The 22,199-nt window shown below is 38.0% G+C and overlaps 2 protein-coding genes across 3 annotated transcripts; both read right to left on the minus strand.

Moving 5' to 3' along the window:
- Positions 1–298: 298 nt before the first annotated feature.
- Positions 299–11,906, minus strand: atp6ap1a (ATPase H+ transporting accessory protein 1a). Its single transcript, XM_017698283.2, has 10 exons — positions 11,730–11,906; positions 9,759–9,885; positions 9,007–9,081; positions 7,402–7,592; positions 6,647–6,687; positions 6,375–6,460; positions 5,513–5,775; positions 4,844–4,894; positions 4,519–4,756; positions 299–2,332 (listed from the first exon to the last, which is right to left on the minus strand). The coding sequence occupies exons 1-10, from the start codon at positions 11,894–11,896 to the stop codon at positions 2,123–2,125; spliced, it is 1,449 nt and encodes a 482-aa protein (XP_017553772.2). The 5' UTR covers positions 11,897–11,906; the 3' UTR covers positions 299–2,122.
- A 1,472-nt stretch (positions 11,907–13,378) lies between these two features.
- Positions 13,379–22,037, minus strand: taz (tafazzin). 2 transcript variants are annotated; one of them, XM_017698284.2, is made up of 11 exons: positions 21,919–22,037; positions 20,237–20,373; positions 20,030–20,158; positions 19,184–19,229; positions 18,809–18,894; positions 18,157–18,237; positions 18,037–18,078; positions 17,694–17,756; positions 17,091–17,143; positions 16,913–16,990; positions 13,379–15,944 (listed from the first exon to the last, which is right to left on the minus strand). In XM_017698284.2, exons 2-11 carry the CDS (start codon positions 20,343–20,345, stop codon positions 15,843–15,845), a joined length of 789 nt encoding a protein of 262 aa, XP_017553773.1. In that variant the 5' UTR covers positions 20,346–20,373; positions 21,919–22,037; the 3' UTR covers positions 13,379–15,842. The 2 variants fall into 2 exon arrangements, with proteins under 2 accessions (XP_017553773.1, XP_017553774.1); XM_017698285.2 differs by lacking the exon at positions 21,919–22,037 and having other exon boundaries at positions 19,184–19,266; positions 20,237–20,364.
- Between the last annotated feature and the right edge of the window lie 162 nt (positions 22,038–22,199).

Here is a 22,199-nt window from a genome sequence, read left to right on the forward strand (position 1 = left end):
AAAAATAAATGTTTCTCTGCTAGTCTAGATGGATCTAGTTCCAGTTTCTACTTTTTATAAATGTTTATCTATCGGCATCTGTAGCAGCACCAGCAGATGTACATTACAAATAAGAGTTAATATCGTAATGTCAATCATATACAGAGAAAATATCAAAGTACCTTCATATTTTGGCCATACTGCTCATCTCTTACAGCATTCTGACCCATGATCAAAAACTTTTCTTTTATATGATTTACATCATAAGTGTCAATTTTGCAACATAAATATTAAAAGACGCAGCACAGATTTTAGAATATTTTCTATATATTTTTATTTCACATTGAAATAATTCACACAACATTCAAGAGTACTTTAATGCGTCATTATTATTTGTAGTGGGCAAATTTGCTGTGCATTTCCATATTATATCAGATATTTAGTATAAGAGTAGCATTATACTAAATATCTTTTATTTCATATAAACCAAATATCTTTTATGCTTCCCAGTACGTTAGTAATGAAGCTATGTGAACACATGAAAATTCACAGTAATAGTTTCAGTGAAAAAACTCAAAAAGCTTGTTCTGCTTCCCTTTGAAAAGAACATCACATAAGTACCAGAATGTAAAGTCTGACTAAGCATTGGTGCTTCAGCACTGCAGCACACAACAGACTGGGTTCATTCACATAATACAGAATTCAATCAGATCTGCATCTTCAGATTATTAATTCCTACCCATGTTTAGTGCATACAACTTGTCCCAAATGCACTCGGTAACTCTTCTGAGTAAACCCCGTGTATAGCTTATACTCAAACATCTGTCAATTCTCATAACTCCACAAATGCACACATGCCACAAATAAATAAGATTTCATCTACCTAATAACAGCAATATGTTCATCTAGTCATATGTACAATTATTCAAACTGCTCCACTTGAACGAAGTGTTCATTATGCGTTTAATCAACGCAAAATATGAAGTTTTCAGACAAATATCTAACAAATAAAATCTCTCCTATTTGTTAGGCAGACACTGAGCGTTTAGTGCACAAAATGACACAAAATACATCCCTTTGCTTATGCTAACAACATTGATCCCTTTCTCCAGTTCCACATTTAATGTATCTTAAGTGTCTTGAAAGCACACAACCAATAACACAAAGGAGCATCACTCTTCCCAATGATAACTACTGACCTCTAGTGGTAGCACGCTGACTAGACTATGTCTTGTAGTGCACATGCAATGGACAATTAATTGTTGTTGTTGTTCCTGCACTTGACCATTAGTTAAAAGGGCCATCTCCTTCATTTTTCCCCCTCAGATATCAATTCATGACAGTTATGTCAGTTTATGTACCTAAAGCAGATTCATTTTTACACGACCATTTCCCAAACTCAATATTTTTCAACAGAATTGTATATGGATGTAGCATGTGTGGGTAAATATGTCATTTTTTGTGACATCACAAAACCCTTCATTCAAAACAGGCTATATTTGCAGCTGATTTTCCAAAGATGATCTGTACTGACTGGGGAATGAAAGGTATGTTTTGAAACATCATTTACACAATGCACCAAATGGAAAAGTAATATTTTCCACGATATGGGCCCTTTAATAATTAGTTTCTTCATGAACAGATTCAAGTGCGTTTAGAACACAAAAAACAAAGCTGTGCACTACAAGTACTGATTTGTTCTTAGCTACTTAGCTTCTTTCAATTTATAGGATTCAAGTATAAAACACAATGTCTATTTTTCAAATTTTCCTCATTCAGGAATGCAAAAAAGAAAGAAAATGAGGCTGAATGGAAAAAATTAAACAAATTAATCTCTTGCTTCTGCATTTGCCTTTAGGACAAACATATATCCTTCGAGTGAAAATGTAAACACATTTATACCAGTAACACAATCAAAATGCAGCCAAGAAAATTAAAGTAATAAATACACAAAGAAAACCACAAAAACAAACAGATGTTTGTACCTGGATGAGTGAAGCTACTATTCATTCTTACGATGAAGTAGAGTACCATGCAGACACACTTGGTCAAAGACCACATGGTCATCAATGAAGCTGACCCTGGCAAACAGCATAAGGGAATGTGGGAGGGTTTTAGGATGAAACATAGATTATTTTCCTCATCATTCCGTCTGGGGGACGGAGATGGCAGGGCCTTTAGGGTCATCAAAGCGGTCCATGGTATGCAGCTGCATGATCATGTGCAGACCATAGGTCAGCACCAGTACCATCAGCAGGGATGTGAGCAACCCCATCCAGATGCCCGGAGTGAAGAACCCTGCACAGTCACTCGCGTATGAAAAGTCCTTCCCTGTCACATTAAAGCCTTGGATCTATGGATAACAAAAAAGGGAATATGAAGAAGAGTAATAAACAGACAAGCTGCAAGTCCTCACAATGTACTCTATGACTATGTTCACATCTGGCATTAATATACTGCATGTTATACATGTCACAAATAATACTAATACTAAATAATAATAATACTAAATATTATTATTATTATGATTATTTTTATAGATTTATTTATAGAGCACTTTAGATTCTCGTGGCAGCACAAAGTTTTTTAAAGACTGGTTATAAACATTAACAGTAATAGAATAAATAAAAGTTGAGATATTTTGTTGTATTACAGGCACTGTGTGGCAACTGCTATTTAAGAAAAAAATAAAATAAATGAAAAGAGTATCCATTTGACATAAATCAAATTAAAAACAAATATAAAAAGAAAGCTATGCATTTAATTAATAGGTAGAGAGATACATTTTAAGATGTGTGCAGAGCTTGACTGCCAGTACCTGCACATCCAAGATCACATACTGGAACATAAATAGACATTCTGTGAGGTAAGCGAGTGCTTTAAGGCCATTTAGAGCTTTACAAACTTTAGTAAAAGAGATTTTAGCTGACACGAGCTTTCCTTTTCTGCTGTTAGGATTCATGTTGCTGCATTTTGTACAAGTTTTAGAGGATGGATTGATATCTTAACTTTATAGTAATCAGTGTCATTTGTATACGTCTCTGCGTCATTTTGAAAAGAAAAGGCTGAACTTCAGCAGTATTTCTCAAATAATAGTTATTCCCAGGTACTGTACTTCATGTTTGGCATATGAAGCAAAAGAGCCTAGCTTCTCAGAAAACGGCTTTCTCTGAAATTCATTACTAAGTATGAGTGTTTTAGTTTTTTCTAGATTGAGTAGTTGGTACACTATATTGCCAAAAGTATTCACTCACCCATCCAAATAATTGAATTTAGGTGATCTAAGCATCTCCATGGCCACAGATGTATAAAACCAAACATCTAGGCATTCAGACTGGTTCTACAAACATTTATGAAGAATGGGTCACTCTCAGGAGCTCAGTGAATTCCAGCATGGTACCGTGATAGGATGCCACCTGTGCAACAAGTCATGAAATTTCCAAGGCTTACTTCACCAAGTACAATGCAAAGCGTCGAATGCAGTGGTGTAAAGCGCCGCCACTGAACTCTAGAGTAGTGGAGATGTGTTCTCTGGAGTGACTAATCACGTGTCTCCGTCTGGCCAGCTGATGGACTAGTCTGGGTTTGGCAGTGTCCCAGAGAATGGTACTTGTCTGACTGCATTGTGCCAAGTGTAATGTTTGGTGGAGGGGGGATTATGGTGTGGGGTTGTTTTTCAGGTGTTGGGCTCATCCCCTTAGTTTCAGTGAAAGGAACTCTTAATGCTTCAGCAGACCAAGAGATTTTGGACAATTTCATGCTCCCAACTTTGTGGAAAAGTTTGGGGATGGCCCCTTCCTGTTCCAAAATGACTGCCCTGACCTCAAACCAACAGAACACCTTTAGGATGAATTGGAACACTCCTAACCCTTGTGGAAAGCCGTCTCAGAAGAGTTAAAGCTGTTATAGCTGTAAAGGGTGGGACGACATCATATTAAACCCTATGGATTAAGAATGGGATGTCACTCAAGCTCATATGCGTGTGAAGCTAGACGAGCGAATGCTTTTGGCAATACAGTCTAATTCTGTAAGTCTTGATTTTCAGAAGGAATAAAGATGTGTGACTGCATGTGATCTGCATAGCTATGAAAATATTGCATTTCCTAAGGATATTAACGCATACAAAGCCATTTATTTATGTGCTGCAAGTCCTTGTTTGTGTAAATATACTAACATTGAGAGCACTGACAAAAAAATCTATAGAAAAATACCATATTTAGTTGTGTTCCCTGTAGAGACATATTTATTTTAATTATTCTGTGCAATTTATTTGAATAGAAGGGTAAGGTAGTTTTATTGAGAAATGCAACCCGCAGACCAATGTCTAGCTTTTGGCACACAGCTCATGTGTGCAACAAGTAATTTCCTAAATCATTGTGCAACAAAAAAACAATATAGACCCAGTAGTTCCTGTAGTGCCCATGACTTTGTATCACTGACTTTGCTGATTGTTCACTACAGACCTACTAACTAAAAATTCAGGAATATTTTATTACCTATGATACTTGATTGACTAGTGTGTCTAGTTGAAAAATGTACCTGGAAGTCATCAAAGGAGATCCGCCACTCATTTGCATTGTCCTTGGCTGAGTGAGGTGTGAGCTGGGGGTAGCGGAAGCTGGAGACAGAGTCGCACCGGTACGAGTACTCAACAGGAGCGTAGATGCTGAGGCTAGCATTAAAGGAAGCCTTTTTGCCGTCATACTCCAGCAGCACCCTGTCCATTGTGAACCAGCGGCGGGCCGACACCTTGTAGTGCCGCTGACTCATGACAAAGCTGCAGAGACAGCATAGCTACAGCATGCTGCTGGGAGTGCATACAGTAGACTGGGATTTATTGTGAGGATTTTAAATAATTACTTACATGAGTTTGAAAGACCGGTAGCTCAAGACATTCTCATAATTCAAGACCAGCCTGGAAAAATAAAAGAACAAAACACATATTTGGACTGAGATTGAAGATTTTTTTTTTGGCGTAGGAAAAGATCTTTATAAAGCAAAATCATCTTGAAAGCTGACCAAAACATTTACTACTTCATATTTTCCCTTTTCTGCGCTTCCATACACTTCTATTAGAAGCTTATAATTATTTTTCAGATGTTTAAACCCATGTTTAAAACAATACAAAACATTTAAAATTATTTATAGCATAGAAATGTATAAAATGAGACACAAAGAACATAAAAATAAATACGCAGAATGCCATATATTTCAACAAATGATGATTAAATCTAGAGACAGATAAGCTGTCAAAGTTTGTGTATTTTGTAGATAGTTTTTTATTTATAATTTAAAAACTCCTTGTTTCCAAAATTTAAGATAAATTAAATAAAACATTGAATAAAATTTTTATTTATTTTACAACATTGAACTGAAGGTGGGGCTAGTGGACACACAGGCCCAGCTAGCAGGCTGATATGCTAAAGGCTAAAAACACAAAACTAAAGGCCATCATTACCATGAGAGTGAGACTCAGAGTTTCTTCCATATGTCACTAACGTTTGCTGACTTGTACTTGCTCATTTCAACGTACCTGGAATGCGTCTCGTTACAGTAGGAGCCTTCCAGTTTAGAAAAGACCCCTTCCCCGAAGGTTTTGGGAGCAAGGTCATGCCTCTCCCACTTGCCTGAGCGCAACTGGCTCACCGTCAGTTTATCGGCCCACATCAGGATGCAAGTGGAGCCGCGCTCCTTAAACTCCACAGGAGGATACGGAGCAGGAGAGTCCCCCCGCCGGGACTGCAGCAGGGAGCGCGCCCCCACAGAATGCACTGCCAGAGATGGCTCCTCAATCACCTGCCAAAAAGCAGGAGGGACGTATGGGTTACTTTAACATATTGTCACCATCAGATCCAAACCTTTTGTATCTTTTTTGTCGAAATCCAAGGTTTTGTTAAAACGGCGATGATATTTTCTAGCAATTCTCTGCCTTTACCTTTTCCCTTTCCCTTCAAAGAAGCTAAGAAGGCGAACGATGAATTGAAAAAAGAACCCTTGAGGTCATTTTACATAAAATTAGAGTAGGTTAAATTATATTTGCTAGATTGTAACAATTTACAAAAATCATAATTCATATATTTTCAGTACAAAATACTGTCTCCAATCCAATATGTTTATCAATACAGCAAAACTAAGTGGCTGAAAATGTCACATACATTAATAGCCCTAAACTCACAACACAATATCATTTCGTACACTCCTTTGTTTTGCTACATCCCTTTATTGATCTCAGATGTTTTGTTGCAGCAGCACACGAGGCACAATTGCAAGGACACTACAGTAAAGGAATAATAAATAACACTAATGATACAACTATGTATCATGTTGCCAACCCAGTCATTTAAAACATTGTTCATAGCAGGTTTACTTGGGCATGAACATATGCTTCCGCTTACCCGCGATGGCCGAAGAGCTGTGTACACGGCTGTATAAGGGACAGACTGGCCTTTCATGATATTCAACACCTGACCAATCACCTCATCTGGAACACATTTTTTAAAAAAAGTGTTTTTCTTTGTGGAAAAACTGTATATTGCGATTTGTCAAATGAACCAAATATGGACATGTCATCCGAGTATTACAAGCCTCTCAAATATGGCATAGCATTTAGTTTTTCTTTGGAAAAATCTTTACACAAGTAGAACACAACACTGTGTATCACACTCACCGTTACCACTGAGCACCTCTTTTGCAGACATCATATCAGCCCTATCAGAGAGAGAGTGAGTCAGTTTAGCACCAAAACAACTGACTTCATCAGAAACAGTTCTTACAACAAACTGTTTTACCGCCTAATCATTTTGTTACACCAAAGGCAGCTTTTCTTTAGATATACAGAGGTTTTACACAGATCATTTGTTTTTGTCTCTTATAACTCCACCTTGCTGGTGTACAGTTAAGAGGTTTGGATTATCCTCCAGCACTTAATCTGTGGTCACAGAGCTGCTCCTGGCTGGATGTTTTTTGTAGATATTGTCTCTGCTGTGCTGAAAATGGTCTACCACCCAAATAATAGCTGGTCAACAGCAGTCCTTCGTAAGAAACTAACCATGATGAATGAGCTACAAAAGGGCTAATAAACTGTGCAGATCACAGTTTGTTATTGTACACCTATAAAGTGGACCAATTAAGGCAGAGATTTAAAGTGGCCGGTAAATCTAACGTAAGGGTTCCTAATAAACTGGAAAATGAATCTAATTCTTCTTAGTTTTCTGGTTTGGATGGAGGCTTCAACATTTAGTTATGATAGGAAACATGTTATATTGTAAACTACTGTAAAAAGATTTTAGTCAGTTCTCTAACCTGATACACATCACGGCCTCTTACTTGATTATGCTCCATTAATGATACATACACAAAAACTGGTGTAAAAAAATGCCACTCATCAGTGAGACGGCTACTAAGCGAGTGCTGGACACTGACCCAGAGCTGTAGGGGAGGCGGAAAACGAGCAAGGCCGGTAGAGAGGCGTTTAGCCGCAGCTGGGCAAGCGTCTCTGGGTCCATGTAGAGGGGAGCTGTGTCCAGCTGCTCCTGGATGAGCGCAGGAAGTGCAGCACTGGCCGAGGAGGACACAGATGGCAACAGCAGAGAGGAGGACAACTGCAGAGCTGCCTGGTGACAGAACAGACATAGTTTGTAAAGACCTAGAGCAACTATAGTGCACTCAAAAACTAGTCTGGATACTGGGCCTTCTTTGATTTCAATGGGTCAATAATAATAATAATAATAATAATAATAATAATAATAATAATAATAATAATAATAACAATAATATCAACAATAACAATAAAATTTTGGGATGTAAATGTAAGGTTGTAATGCTAAAATTTAGGCATGTACCCATAAGTTTGTTGGGACGGACTGACAGATGATGCGGTCATCGTTGATTGCTGACAGACATCACAATGTTGAGTCAGCACTATGATAAAACAACTACTGCCCAGCCCCCAGCCCGCAGTCCACATTAACAGCAGGGACACTTGTAAGATGACCCTGTTCACAGTCTAACATTACACCAATTATCCATGCTAATAACGTACTTTACTTTAAATGTTTTAATCATGTTTACACTGAGAGTAAATACAGACATTTTAGCTCATAACAGGCATGTACATAACATTACTTACTTTGTATGTCTCTATTTTTAAGTAGCGATTTATTTACAGGCTTCAACTCGATGTCTGTCTTATTACTGTAAAGTTAGCCAGCTAGCTTCTTGCTACCTATCCATCCTACTAGTGAGAGCAGAATATAGGAGGTTGAAAAGGCAAAACAACATGTTAAAAAAAAAAAAAAAAAAAAAAAAAAAAAAAAAAAAAAAAAAGGAAAAATAGAAAAAAATGGATCTTAGTCCTCCTTAGTACCATCTTAAGAAACTCATATTTACCTTTCAACAGTGAACATACATTCAGGAAAAATGTCTTAATCACAGCAAACTAATCAGTTTGAATTTTACTAACACATTCCAGCTTGGAACACAACATACAGGCATATGAAAAAGTTTGGGTGCCCCAGTGATATTTTTTTGATTCTGTTGACTGAAGTGTAAGTATCAGTCTTCTATTTCTGCACAGTCAATGCAAATATTATTATATTAATATTATATTATAACATTTTATATTTTATTTCTTTCCAATATGTTAAACTCAGCAAATAAACTGTGTACCAAAATCAAAAGAACATGCTGCAGCTACAATTTTACTTGTAGAGGATGTGTTAACTTATTTTCCTTAAAAACTTTTTTTTAAATCAATAGTACATGTAAACTGACCCAGGAGTATTCAAACTTTTGTATACAACTGTATAGGTTGGGCATTTTTGTGTTATTTAACTAGGTAATTAAAGAAAGGAGCCAAGACTTTGATGTCATAAACTGTATGTGTACAAATACACAAAACTTGTGGCAGCACTTATGTCATAGGCTACAAATCAGATCAAATGCAAGCAGATGTATGGATAAAAAAAAATAAAAAAAAGACAAAGTCAAGTAAGCAATGTGGCCTGTGTTGGAGATTCCACCCCTTACCTCCAGGTTAGGGAAGGCACTGTCCTGTTTGTTCCCAAAAACACCAGCATACATGGTGAAATCATCAACACTTAGCTGAGAGAGAGAGAGAGAGAGAGAGAGAGAGAGAGAGAGAGAGAGAGAGAGAGAGAGAGAGAGAGAGAGAGAGAGAGAGAGAGAGAGAGAGAGAGAGATCATTCAGTTAACCCTGTTTATCACAGCTGAACATCTCATTTATACATGGTGATTTAAGGTCCATCAAGCATTTAGAGCTTTGAGTCCTTCACTTAAGAAATCTAACTTTTAACAGTCTAAAATTGCATGATCATAAACAGCAGAAGTGCTGGTGATCATTTCATACTTATTTCAAGTGTAGTTCATTTTTTTTGTGTTAAACAATGTGTACAATAAAACCCCACTATGGAACCAGTGGCAAAATTATCTATTAGTACAGAATTTTTTTTTTTTATATTTTAAGAATTCAGTGACTAGATTAAAAATCATTTTGGTCAGGGACACCATGATATACAACTTTGATGCCCTTACATCCTTACTATGAACAATCACAAATGAGATGGATTAGGAGTGTGAAATTTAGCACCTCTCCAGTTGCACCCAAGTGATACAATCCTCAAGACAATGAATGTACTGTCTTAAATTCCTGCACAGCTTTAACTGAAGGTAAATTTAACAAGCAAGATGCTAACAGCACGGCCCAACTTGACATCTTAATTCAACCACGTGTGTAGGTGTGAGATGGTAGTAAAGCTGACCTTGTCCTGAAGGAAGAGCAGTACGTTATGAGGCGCAGAGCTGAGCGCTGTAGTCAGGTAGGAGTGAAGCTGTTTGCTGGACATAATGTGACCTGCAGCTGGGGCATTCTGAGGGGCCACTTGAAACCTAGAGAGGAAAACGTTCACCATATTCTTCACATATCTAAACTATTCAGCAATAAGAGTGGGAAAACATTTAAATGGCATAAAGTCAAGGACAAATGCTCTCTAATGGCTCACATAGCAAACAGGCTTTTCTAATACAAACATGAGTAACAACACCACAAAAGGAAAATGAATAGCATAGAAACACATTTCAACTTGTTACTTTACCACCATTCAAAATACACAGTTCACACTCTGAACAGTAAGAGATTTAGCCAGCTGTGAACCTAAATGTGAATTGTATGATGAAACTACTACTACAATTGTAAGCTTAATGTCTTAAAGGCGGTTACTTCGATTTTTCTAAATTTCTGCATATGTAAACATCCATCCATTTTCTAAGCTGCTTCTCCCTCAGGGTCGCGGGGGGTGTGGGGGAGGGGGGTGCTGGAGCCGGGCAGAAGGCAGGATACACCCTGGACAGGTCGCCAGTCCATCGCAGGGCAGACAGACAGACAGACACACACAATCACTCACACCTAGGGGCAATTTAGCACGTCCAATTGGCCGGACTGCATGTCTGTGGACTGTGGGAGGAAACCGGAGAACCCGGAGGAAACCCACGCAGACACGGGGAGAACATGCAGATGCCACACAGAGAGGACCCGGTCACCCGAGTCCTCTCTGTGTGGAGTTTGCATGTTATCTTAACTAAACAGTTAAGATAAAACAAAGTCGCTCAGAGTGGTTTGGTGTGAAATACTTTACTCTAGAGAAACTTACAGAGTCAGAATTGTTCACAGTGGTGGTGATAGGAGTCAGACGTCTGAGCCGTCTGCCTCTAAAAGCTCCCTCACATCAAGTTATTGAATAAAGTTGTCCTGAAAATTCAGTTAGGGTTTTATTTACTGTAGTTTTTGTAATCGATTTTGGTGTAAGACATGTTAATTTATGTTAATCTATTCATGGTGGAGGGATACGTGAAGCGTGTTCTAAGGCTAAATAGTCCTGTTTTTCTTCGGATTAAACACTATTTGGACATTGTCAACATCGCATATAAAACTCAGAAGGCATGTGAAGGTTCACCACCACTATAAAGAAATCTGAGTCTGAGTTTCTCTATAATGACCCGTTTCACACCAAACCACCCTGAATGACATCGTTTACATCTAAAGCACAGAATTATGCAGCCGTTTAGAAAAATCGGCGGAATGACCCTTTTAATCTCTTTAGTCTCCACTGTTTTTGTCTTAAATGAAGGCAGCTTACGAGCTTTTGACTGGAGTTCCTGCGTTTCTTTTCACTCAGTGAGGGAAAAGGGACCTACAGCCGTGTGAAAACATGTAACGCTAACCCGCATGCTGAAACAGACAACCTAACCCAGCTAGCTCACCAGCTAGCTAAATATGCGAAATAATAATAAGACTATTAAAAAGCTGCTGTTATCACTAGGTTAGCAGCCTTGCCAGTTTCGAAACGTTTCGACAAAGCTGAAGTCACTTTCATATTCGCCAGCTTCATGTCTGAATTTTCCGTTCCACCTTAAATGGTGTAATAGTAACTGCACTATTTAAGGTGGAACTTCTGTCTCGTCCTCCTCTGGTATGTTGGAATACAACTCACGAGGGGCAGTATTTGTGTCACTACTTCAACATAAATAGAGTCTGTAAATAATTATGGGAATGATTTAAAGGGTTTTATCTACAACGACGCGGAAAATTAAGAGAAGTTAGCGGTCGCTAGCAGAGTTTAGCTTAGCTAGGTTAGCTAGTTTAACGTAACCGGATAGCTTGACCCGAACGAATACGGGGACCCTAAAATGTAGCACAATAAACATGAGCAACATTTATGCCAGGAAATAATTACCCAGAACTGGACCACATCAGCAGGGGAACGTGCTCGTTGCATCGCCCAGAAGCGAAGATACTGAGTAAAAGGATCAAAGTAGCAGCCAAGCGGCCAACAGCCATCCTCACCGCGGCCATCTTCAGCATCTTCAGCTCGGGAGCTGTCCGTGACGTGACGCGTTTCATTCAGAACGGGTGGTCCCTACACCCTACTCACTACACCCTACACCCTACTCACTACACTCTACTCACTACTCACTACACCCTACACTCTACTCACTACACCCTACTCACTACACCCTACACCCTACTCACTACACCCTACACCCTACTCACTACACTCTACTCACTACACCCTACTCACTACACCCTACTCACTACACCCTACGCCCTACTCACTACTACACCCTACTCACTACACCCTACTCACTACTCACTACACCCTACACCCTACGCCCTACTCACTACCGAGGTCCTGCCCTTCCTGCCCTTCTCTCGGCTGCGTTCCCATCGTTGTGCTTGTTATCTGTGCACTAGTAACTAGGGTACTTCGGTCGGGTCACAGACGTACATACACATGCATTTTGGGGCGGTCAACATCGATGCTGCACTGCATTCAGAGCCACTACAGAGCAGCAGTTTTGTTTTTGTTTTAAAAAAAGTTAGTGTCAAAATAGTACTACTTCAGGAATATTGCACTCAGAAAGTGCTATAGGATTATATAAGGCAGCGATCCACACACATTGTGATAATATAATATTTATGTGCCTGGTTTTGGCTGGTGTCTGGTTTTGTATTAGGCTTAATGGCCTAAACAGGGGATTCTAACTTGATGTAGTAGTTAAACTAATTGTTTCACGATGACTGTTAATTCTAAGTATCGCAGGTAGCTTTCCTTAATCTGTGCAAATATTCATAATGGATTAGCACCCTGTTCTTGCGCGAAGCTAAAGATAGCTTCTTATTTGCCAGCTTCTTGTTGGAATTTTCCTGTTCCACCCTAAATGGTGTAGCACCAGAATGTAACTGCTGCAGAATTGCAGAATTCAAGGAGAAACGGGAAAATTTGAACAAGGGGGGAGTGTAGTCTTCACTACATTCAAATCAAGTTTAAGTTCAGTGTTTACCACCATTAAAGAAAGTACGGCTGATGTACCAGTCATTATTTATTTATTTATGCTTTATTGAAGAGCTGTAGTTGGCCACAGCCATGCCATGCATAAAGAGAGTTTTGTCTGACAGTTTGCTCTAATTCTCGCTACGTCTTGCTTCCTCCTTACAGATTTTAGTGACATCACTGTAGACACTGCTGTAGTTCATACACAGGCTCTGTTTAGCTGCTTAGGCCGTACTTTCAAGTTAGCATCGTGATTGTGGCTCGTTTCCTCAGTAATCGACATCAACTTTAATTACGTCAAAAGGAGTCAGCCGTCCCATTTCCCCAGTTTCTACTCCTTCTCTCCTTTCCTCCAGCTCCTCTTGTCTCCTCGATCTTCCAGGGCAGGAGAGGAACAGTAGGAAGGGAGGGGGAGGACGGGAGCAGTTGCAAAAGTTTTCTGGATGTAGCCTAGTACTCTACCAGTACTTCCTAACCTAACAGAACACAGCCCCAACTTCATAATAAGAGTTCTGAGAGGAAAACCCAAATGAATAAATGCTGTAGAGCAGTTACCCATAATCAACATGTTCACTTTATTAAACACACACCATAGCAGCTGCCCCACCCTCTTCCTTGCAAATGTATCCATTTTATTTGCTATCCAGAATGAACAGTGAACCTACACGTACTGAGTCTTTATACATAATGTTAATGATGGTAAAATCTGAAAAGAAAAAAAAACACTCCACCATGAATTCATTTAAAATCATATCACAAACCTGCTTCTGTAGTTTTCAAGGCAATAAAGGCACTTCAGATGTTTGGTTCCTGTCAGCACACTGTGAACAATTCTGACTGATTAGGTATGGTGAACAATAAAAACTCAACAGATTTCCCTTTGAAGTCATTCTTACACTCAGGGCAAGTACATTCTCATAAGAAGATTGGCTAATGTAACTCCAGTCGTCTAGTAGTCTAGCACAATTAAATGATATAGTGTTTGAGTGGTGTCGGAAAAAAAACAAAAAAAAAAAAAACACATTTTTTTGCTAGAGTTTGGCTGTGTTCAAATAGTTGAATGAAATATTGGCTTGCATGGCTAGCAAGTAGCACATCATACCAGATCAGGAAAAGGAGCTTTTATTCAATTTGAGCCCTTTTTGCCAAATTAAGCAAAGTGTCCACTGGTTGGTCCTTGCAGCGTTCTCTTATCTTGTGTCTAAAGGTCTGCTGAGGTGTTTTGTTCTTCCAACACTGATTTGGAGTGATGCTAGTTTGAAGTGTCCTTCCTCTAAAGTGTCCCATGTAGGCTGCATTTATGCCATTTGGGATGTTACCATGATAGAGGCCACATGATTAATCCAAACCTACATTTGGCCACAAATTCTTGAATTCTAATAACTCTGGTCTCTTAACATGTGGATCTTTTGATCATATCATCTTTTTTTAATTCCATAAAAGGTGTGGACAGAAAGCTGTTGCATAGAACATTGAATGCATTTACATTTTGAACAATGCTGGATTTGCTATAATTGGCATTCCACAAGACAAGAACACTTGCAGCGTCCTAAAAAAACATTACAGCATGAAACAGTTTTGCCCTTCTTTGTTTTTACTGGCATACAGGGAGACGTGTGGTGGTTCAGTGTGGTTCAGTGAGGTTCAGTAAGGCAGTTTTTCACAGGTTGATACAGAAACATGACTGTACTAGATGGTCAACGAAAAGGTATGAAAATACAGAAAAGCAGACAAGGCATCCGAGACAGAGGAAGTAATAACACATAACCACATAATTAAGATATGATCACAGAAGACAGCAGAAGGGAGAAAAAAATCATTCACATTCAGCTGCCAATAAACACTACAGCTAAATCCATTTTTAAAACCCTTCCAAATACCAAAAGCTATAAAGTCCAACTGGAATAGATCTCACGTTCAATGAAATTCTGAACAGATATGAAAAATTTATGAAAATATAATTTGAGTAAACCGTTTCGCTTTCTCTAAAATCATGTCAATGCTAAAATCAAGTATAGCATTTTTATTTAAAGTGAAATAAGTGTGCAAAGCTACTTCTAAATACATTTTATATCTCTCTCAAAATCATTTACATAGTCATGATTTATATTCTTTAAAAAAATGCTGCCACTCTTAAAGGGCCCATATCCTATATTTTCTTGCATTTAATATTTACCCATCTGGTCCATGTAAAAGGTCTGTATAGGTTTTTTGTACCAAAAACAGTCATAATTCAATTTTACAGCATCTTTATCTTTTAGAATTAAACAGGCTGTTTTTGGTACCGACATATGTAAGTTATAAGTTATGTGCCTCATTTAAAAAGCAGTCAGGGTTGAAGTACTCCTTACAATGGCAACACGAAAGGGTGGGAAAAAATGTCATAGGCTGAACAGGAAGCTATAGGTGTCTTGGATTCTGTGACATCACAAAAACAGCAATTTCAAAAGAGACCGTTCAAAATGGACTGTACGGACTGAGGAGTGAATGGTATGTTTTGAAACTTTATATATTTATTTTAAAAAGGAAAAAAACAGTTTTCCATTATATGGACCCTTTAAGATATTCATATCAGAAAAAATTGTTGCAACACAGCAATTCAAAAATTAACAGTTCAGATTGCAGACAAGCTGCAGATGCATCTTCGTGCAATAATTACATTTCAATATTGGGAGATTAGCATTTAAAAGATCTAAAATTAATCTAAGGAACGGTTTATGCACTAGAAATTTCTCTCAGGCCACCACAAAATCTAGAAAATGATTCCCATCATGACAAAAACAGAGGAATTTCCAACTTGTTTGTCACTAACACAGATCCTGGACGGATGAAGCATCGATCAGAAGGGACCAGGAGTGATCCATTAATGTCAATGAATCCACTCCACACTTCTTTGACTGGAAGCGCCGTAACACACTCTGGCCCACTGGCTGCCTGCTGAAGCAGGTTTATGTATTTTGTCTTTCAGATCACATCCAGCATTTCCCCTGAGGCAAAAGGCTCCTGATGTGTAGATCACCGCCCTGCCTGCATCCTCTGATGAAGAGCTTCTGCCTGGGATTTCAAACTGCGAAACTCACCCTGAATGAAATCTGTCACTGCTTTCCTCATTTCCATCTGGCGTTAAGAACAGAAGCATAGTTCAACTTTAAGAACAGCAGTGCTGAAATATCACCTTCTGTAAACAAGACTTGCATTCAGAATAAGGATGGCCTATACAATAGTAAGCTACTGTTATCACAATTTATTACATCACAATATATTTTTCTGAGAACAATGCATACTTTATGAAAAAGTCTTACAATAAATGTGGATAATTACTTGTTTCCTATGCAACACCACACACATATATAGATAATTATAAGACAGTACTAAAGAAATATTATAGAGGTTAAAATCAAATATATATATATATATATATAAAAAGTCTACTTCCAACATCCAACTGTACTCATCTAGAGGCTTTCCATCATCAGCCAAAGACTAATCACACACCCTTTTACCATCACAATATAGTTGCACTTTAGATTCTTCAGTTATCTTAATGCTGCAGTGTTTGCACTCACATTTGTCAATGCGCCAAGCCAAGCTTTTATATATATATATATATATATATATATATATATATATATATATATATATATATATATATATATATATATATATATATGAGTTTAGCTGTCCTGCCTATATTTAACATCTGTATTTATGTTCTGTAAATTTATTTTCAGGTGCATTTACTGTATATTCTGCACTCTCTTCACATGGTTGTGTATCTTTACTCCATGTAGTCCTGTGTAATGCGCTGTAAGACCTGACGTTTCATTCCAATGTATACAAGTTATATTAAAGAATGACTAGAAAGACCACTTGACTTAAGATAAAACGGAATAGTAACAAGCTGATTTGATGTTAGCCCATATGTCATTCTCTCATTAATGTATTTTTAATTTGTTTGGTTGTTCCTCCTGTTACTCATTACATTGAATATCCTTTATTTGGTGCATTGGGCTTGATGCATCTTGTCAGCAAACGGCAGAAAATCGAAACATCAAATACATGCATCATGGACACACAAGCCTTACCGGACTTCTGTTTTCTGCTCTCAGGGCTTCAACCAAGTGCTTAACTGTGAAGGGCTTTCCAACCAAGACAGTTATTCTCTGCAAAAAAAGACAAGTCACATTCAAAACACTACATCTTTCTTTGGGTGTTGTTATTTTTGGTGAACTTTATATCAGACCTACAGAGGTCTGTGATTACCTTTCCTGCCCGAGGGATGTAGGGTGGTTTATTTGGAAGTACATCATTCAAACCTGAGGAAAAAATTCATCATTATGAGTATCACTAATACAAATATGTATATGACAGAAAAGCACATGTCCTGTAGTGAAATATGATATAGTAACAATGGGTAAAACAGCGTAAAAATGCACCATGCTTCATAAGACTGGCAACTGTTAGACTCATCAACATCAAAATTCAGAGAACTCAAGGGAATTCAAGGGAAAATGTGCATAAGGCAAAAGATATCTGTTCACCACAGGATTCAATAGCTACAAAATTTTAAATAGCATTTATTTTTTCCAAACTAGGTAGACCTGGCATTTCTTAAATGGGTTTGTCACCAACTACAAAAGGATGCCTATAAATTGATGTCTACTGATTTAAAGGTGTCAATCAACAGTACTGACTGTAGAAGCTTATCGCTTGGAATTGATAAAATCTCTTTTGTTTGTCTTATAACACGGTCTTGATTTTTCTTTTTCATACCAAACAGATGCATTGCTCATTTACATCATCATTATTATTATTATTATTATTATTATTATTATTATTATCCAGAGCTAGCTTATCAGTACTTACCCACATGCCACAGAGGTAAAATTATTGGGTGAAGGGAGCATTCTGCAATCAACCGGCCAACTCCTGCCAGACAGCAAAAACATGAAAATCATATTCTAGTCGTATGAAATCTGTGTGTGTGTATATATATATATATATATATATATATATATATATGTGTGTGTGTGTGTATATATATATATATATATATATATATATATATATATATATATATATATATATATATGTGTGTGTGTGTGTGTGTATATATATATATATATATATATATATATATATATATATATATATATATATATATATATATACACACACACACACACACACACACACTGTAAGGCCTTACCCCATTTTAACCTGATGAACTCTTCTGTCATGTTCACTTTTCCTGAAAAAGAGGAAATGTATCAGACTGTGAAACAACATTTGATGTGAACAGCAAACGTGCTTTTTCCCCTCTGCTCACCTTCTGGAAATATGTGTACCCAGTCCCCCTGATTGAGTCTCTCCACGAGGAAGTCCATTCCTCTCTGATACACTCCATCACCTAAAACAATAATAACAATAACAATAAGAAGAAGAAGAAGAACAACAACAACAACAAATTTATGTATTTCATGTGATGGTCTATGATCATGTAAAATAGTATTACACTCAATCTATACTTTCAGTTTCTAGAATTAAACGGTTCAGACTGATTCATTAGCTGCTTAAGCACTTTCTAGCTGCACAAGCTGGAATTATGCTGGTCATAAAGTTTTTAAGGATCAACTCACTTTTCAAGTGACATTTTCAGTTCCACAGTCATAGACATATTTAATGGTCACCTGTTTTGTTTAGTGTGCTTGGACAGATTTTGCTCTCAGTATATGCAACATTAAATATTATAAATTTTGGATGAAATACTTAATTAAAGGCACTTGAAAATGATAATATAGTTTGACAGTTTGTTTGTCCTACTTGTATAGTGTTTTATGAATGTGAAACAGACAATGTGATATATGTCAGTCACTGACTTTTATATAATGAACTTTTAACTTCTTCATGCTATTTGAATACAATTTAAATATGCCCTAGACCTGCGAAGCTAAAGCTGTAGGCAGAACAAGAGAGCGTACCCCGAACTACAGGCACACATTTTCCTCTACTGAAAAACCGTGAGTGGATTTCCCTTGTGAAGCAAATGTCTGAGGCTGCAGGAGTCCTGCAGAGAAAAAATAATAATAATAAGGCTTAACTGATAAGCCTTCTAGCAAAATAAGATACAAATATATTGTCAATATATGTTCAAAAATACCAGCTGGTCCTTTCATTGTGAACATGGTCCAAAATGATGTGCAATAAACATTAATACACACAATAAGAACCTATTAAATTATTTATTGTAAATATATTTTTTAAGTACAGTAGCTATAAAAAAAATTCTTAATATAAACATTTAATAAATGGAGCATCAAATCTGCAGTTTACTGCGAGTTTAACTCTATACTCACCACCTCATTCTTTTCCAGTTCCATAGCTGCCGAAGTTTCAACACCCCTGAAGAAAGTAATATTTGACTGTTCTGTATATACAGCTGTAAAACACAGTTCATTTGGCCTATTATGTGGATTAAAGTCTGATCTGTTACATTTGGGTAAAAAAAATACCTTTAGGTGCATTTGCACTCAATATATAAAAAGTATCTCTTAAAAACAATGAAGTAACAATCAGAGAATCTGAGTAAATGTGATTATTAAGAGGCACCAGCATAAAATCATGAGGCCTATAGCCACTGTCCTATCAAAACCTCACAGCTCTCCTCTACGAGGAAGAAAGCAACATTCCTGTCTTTAATATAAGTTAATCTGATTATCCATCCATCCATCCATTTTCTGAGCTGCTTCTCTGTCAGGGTCGCAGGGGGTGCTGGAGCCTATCCCAGCATTCTTCGGGTGGAAGGCAGGATACACTCTGGACAGGTCGCCAGTCAGACAGACAGACAGACACAGTCACTCACACTCACACCTAGGGGCGATTTAGCATGTCCAATTGGCCTGACTGCATGTCTTTGGACTGTGAGAGGAAACCCACGCAGACACGGGGAGAACATGCAAACTCCACACAGAGAGGCGACAGCGCTACCCACCACGCCACCGTGCTGCCCCATTAATCTGATTAGATATGGTTAATCCAAATGATTGAGGACCATATCTATTGGTCCATTTTTTAATGAAATGTTTAGACAATGTAAAGAGCAGCTGGTGTAGTCATAAAAGTATTACAAAAAAGTGTTAAGGTTTTGATATGACAGCCACGAAATATACTTTAACTGAGACTCTCAATAAGACTCTACCTACCCCAGATGTGCGGGTCATCCATGCAGGACTGGTGATTGGATACAGTGATAAGGGGCGTGTCCTGAGGCCGTTCATCAACCAAGTCCAACAAAACGTTGTGGTTGTGAACTGTTAACGAGTTCACGTACTCTACAGAGTGGAAGGTCATGTGAAGAAGTTCTCATAATATTAAAGAGACCCCATTAAAGAGGAAGAAGTTTAACTTACTGGTCCATAGGTAGCTGTACGAGCCCACCATGCCCATCACCAGCGAGCTGGATATCCTCCAGCCCAGGCGGGGGCACTGTGGAAATGGCCATTTCACCTCCAGGGGCATTACAAGTGCACCACAGCACTCATTCAGACTACATGTAAATGACAGAAAATTAGTTAAAATGACATTTAAAATAAACATAATGAAATTCATTACAGTTCAACTGTGTCTGACTAACACTAGAAATGCCAGCCCCATTCAGGAATTTCCAGGCCTCTACTGGTTTTCACATGCTTTTCAGTTTTTAAACACTGTGTCCTCTCATGATCCACTCTATTAGACACTCCTACCTTGTTAGCCTGATGAAAAGTCAGAGATAATAGCTCATCTGTTGCTGCACAGTTTGCGCGTGTCATCCTCTACTCCTTCATATGCCTTTTTTATACTTATTTTGTGTATATATATATATATATATATATATATATATATATATATATATACATATTGTGTCATTCAACAGTACATGTGCACCCATGTCCCTGTCTTAATGTTTATGAATCAAAGAAGTAGTCCAAACATATTTCGCTATACTGTTCCCCCTTATACGTATAATGGCAAAGCTGAATTCAATCGAATCGAATCAAATCAGTGGTCCAGCAGAGACAATGAGGTGTTTAAAACCTGCAGCAGCACTGCTGTGTCTGATCAACATGTACCAACACAACACACACCAACACGCCGCCACCACCATGTCAGTGCTACTGCAGTGCTGTGAATGATTCACCACCCAAATAGTACCTGCTCTGTGGGGAGCACTGAAGAACAAGGTGACAGGGGCCTAACAAAGTATGCAGAGAAAAGATGGACTACAGTCTGTAACTGTAGAACTACAAAGAGCACCTTTATGGTAAGCGCAGCTGATAAAATGGACAATAAGTGTAAATATAAGAAGTTTTTAACATTATGGCTGATCAGCCAGTTTAATTCTTAGGGGAAAAGTGGAAAAGTGAGGTTAGGAAATAGTCATGTAAATTAAATAGCAGAGATTTTAGTACTCAAAACGACACAAACAACATAGGTAGACCTCAGAGGACAAATAAAATGTAAGATGAGGGCCATTTACGTGCCTAAATGGCCCTTGATGTGACTTTAAGTATTAGAAACTTTTGCGAGGACAAGAACTGTGAAATGCGCGAAGTTGTTTCTGCATTCTCTCAAACACAAGCAAAATCCGCACGAAACTGGGTTCTTTTTTCACCATCACAGCCTAGATTTCATATTTTTTTCACATTTGTGAAGCGTTCCTAGCAAATAACAATTTTGAAAGCAGCCACACGTTCAAACCGGAGTTACAGCAATGAATGAAACTGAGCAAACCAGGCAGTTTTAGTTTTAGACTCATAAACAGGCCCAGGTGAGGTTCAGTATGAAGGAAGACTCAAATTAACGCTGCTTAATGTTTAATGTAACTATAGCTGGTGAGTAAAGACGAGCCAGGAAACCTCGGGAAAAGTTTCTGGGTCTTGAAACAGTGGACATGCCAGCCAAACACAGCACATGGCACATGGTTTGTAGGCTAAATATGGGTTACCCAAACTATTTTCACATAGTTTCACCTTGGTACCGTACTTAAGGGTAGCTGTACATACAGAAGTCCTTGAAATGTGACTTTAAATTCAGATAAAAACGCTCTCACCTTCTCTGCCCCGTCAGCTGATGGGTCAGGCAAAGAAACGGGCTGACACAGGAAGAAATACACTGAACCGGTGCATTATGGGAAATGTAGTTCGTTCGTGATTTTTTCTTTGGCTAGAAAATGGACACAAGGCAAGGCTGTCTAAGCCCGTATGAAGGTCAAATTGTGAACAACTAAACTGTTAACTCCACAAAAACCAAGATTTGTAGTGACACCGCTGTCAGAGTATTGATTTCCGTTATGGTATTTATTCTAGGTCATTTTTTTAGCCAAAGGACATT

Source organism: Pygocentrus nattereri, chromosome 9, assembly GCF_015220715.1.
Source record: "Pygocentrus nattereri isolate fPygNat1 chromosome 9, fPygNat1.pri, whole genome shotgun sequence".
Taxonomy (NCBI): Eukaryota; Metazoa; Chordata; class Actinopteri; order Characiformes; family Serrasalmidae; genus Pygocentrus; species Pygocentrus nattereri.

Bases quoted from the DNA above. Each gene is read 5' to 3' on its own strand.
- atp6ap1a (XM_017698283.2), bottom strand. From the start codon at position 11,896: ATGAAACGCGTCACGTCACGGACAGCTCCCGAGCTGAAGATGCTGAAG. The intron at 7,593-9,006 runs GTAAGGGGTGGA...TTCTGTCACCAG, and splicing joins GTGCCTTCCCTAACCTGGAG to GCAGCTCTGCAGTTGTCCTC. The intron at 2,333-4,518 runs GTACATTTTTCA...TGTTATCCATAG, and splicing joins TCTCCTTTGATGACTTCCAG to ATCCAAGGCTTTAATGTGAC.
- taz (XM_017698284.2), bottom strand. From the start codon at position 20,345: ATGCCCCTGGAGGTGAAATGGCCATTTCCACAGTGCCCCCGCCTGGGC. The intron at 17,757-18,036 runs GTAAGGCCTTAC...GCTGTCTGGCAG, and splicing joins GTTCATCAGGTTAAAATGGG to GAGTTGGCCGGTTGATTGCA. The intron at 16,991-17,090 runs GTAATCACAGAC...CTTTTTTTGCAG, and splicing joins ACATCCCTCGGGCAGGAAAG to AGAATAACTGTCTTGGTTGG.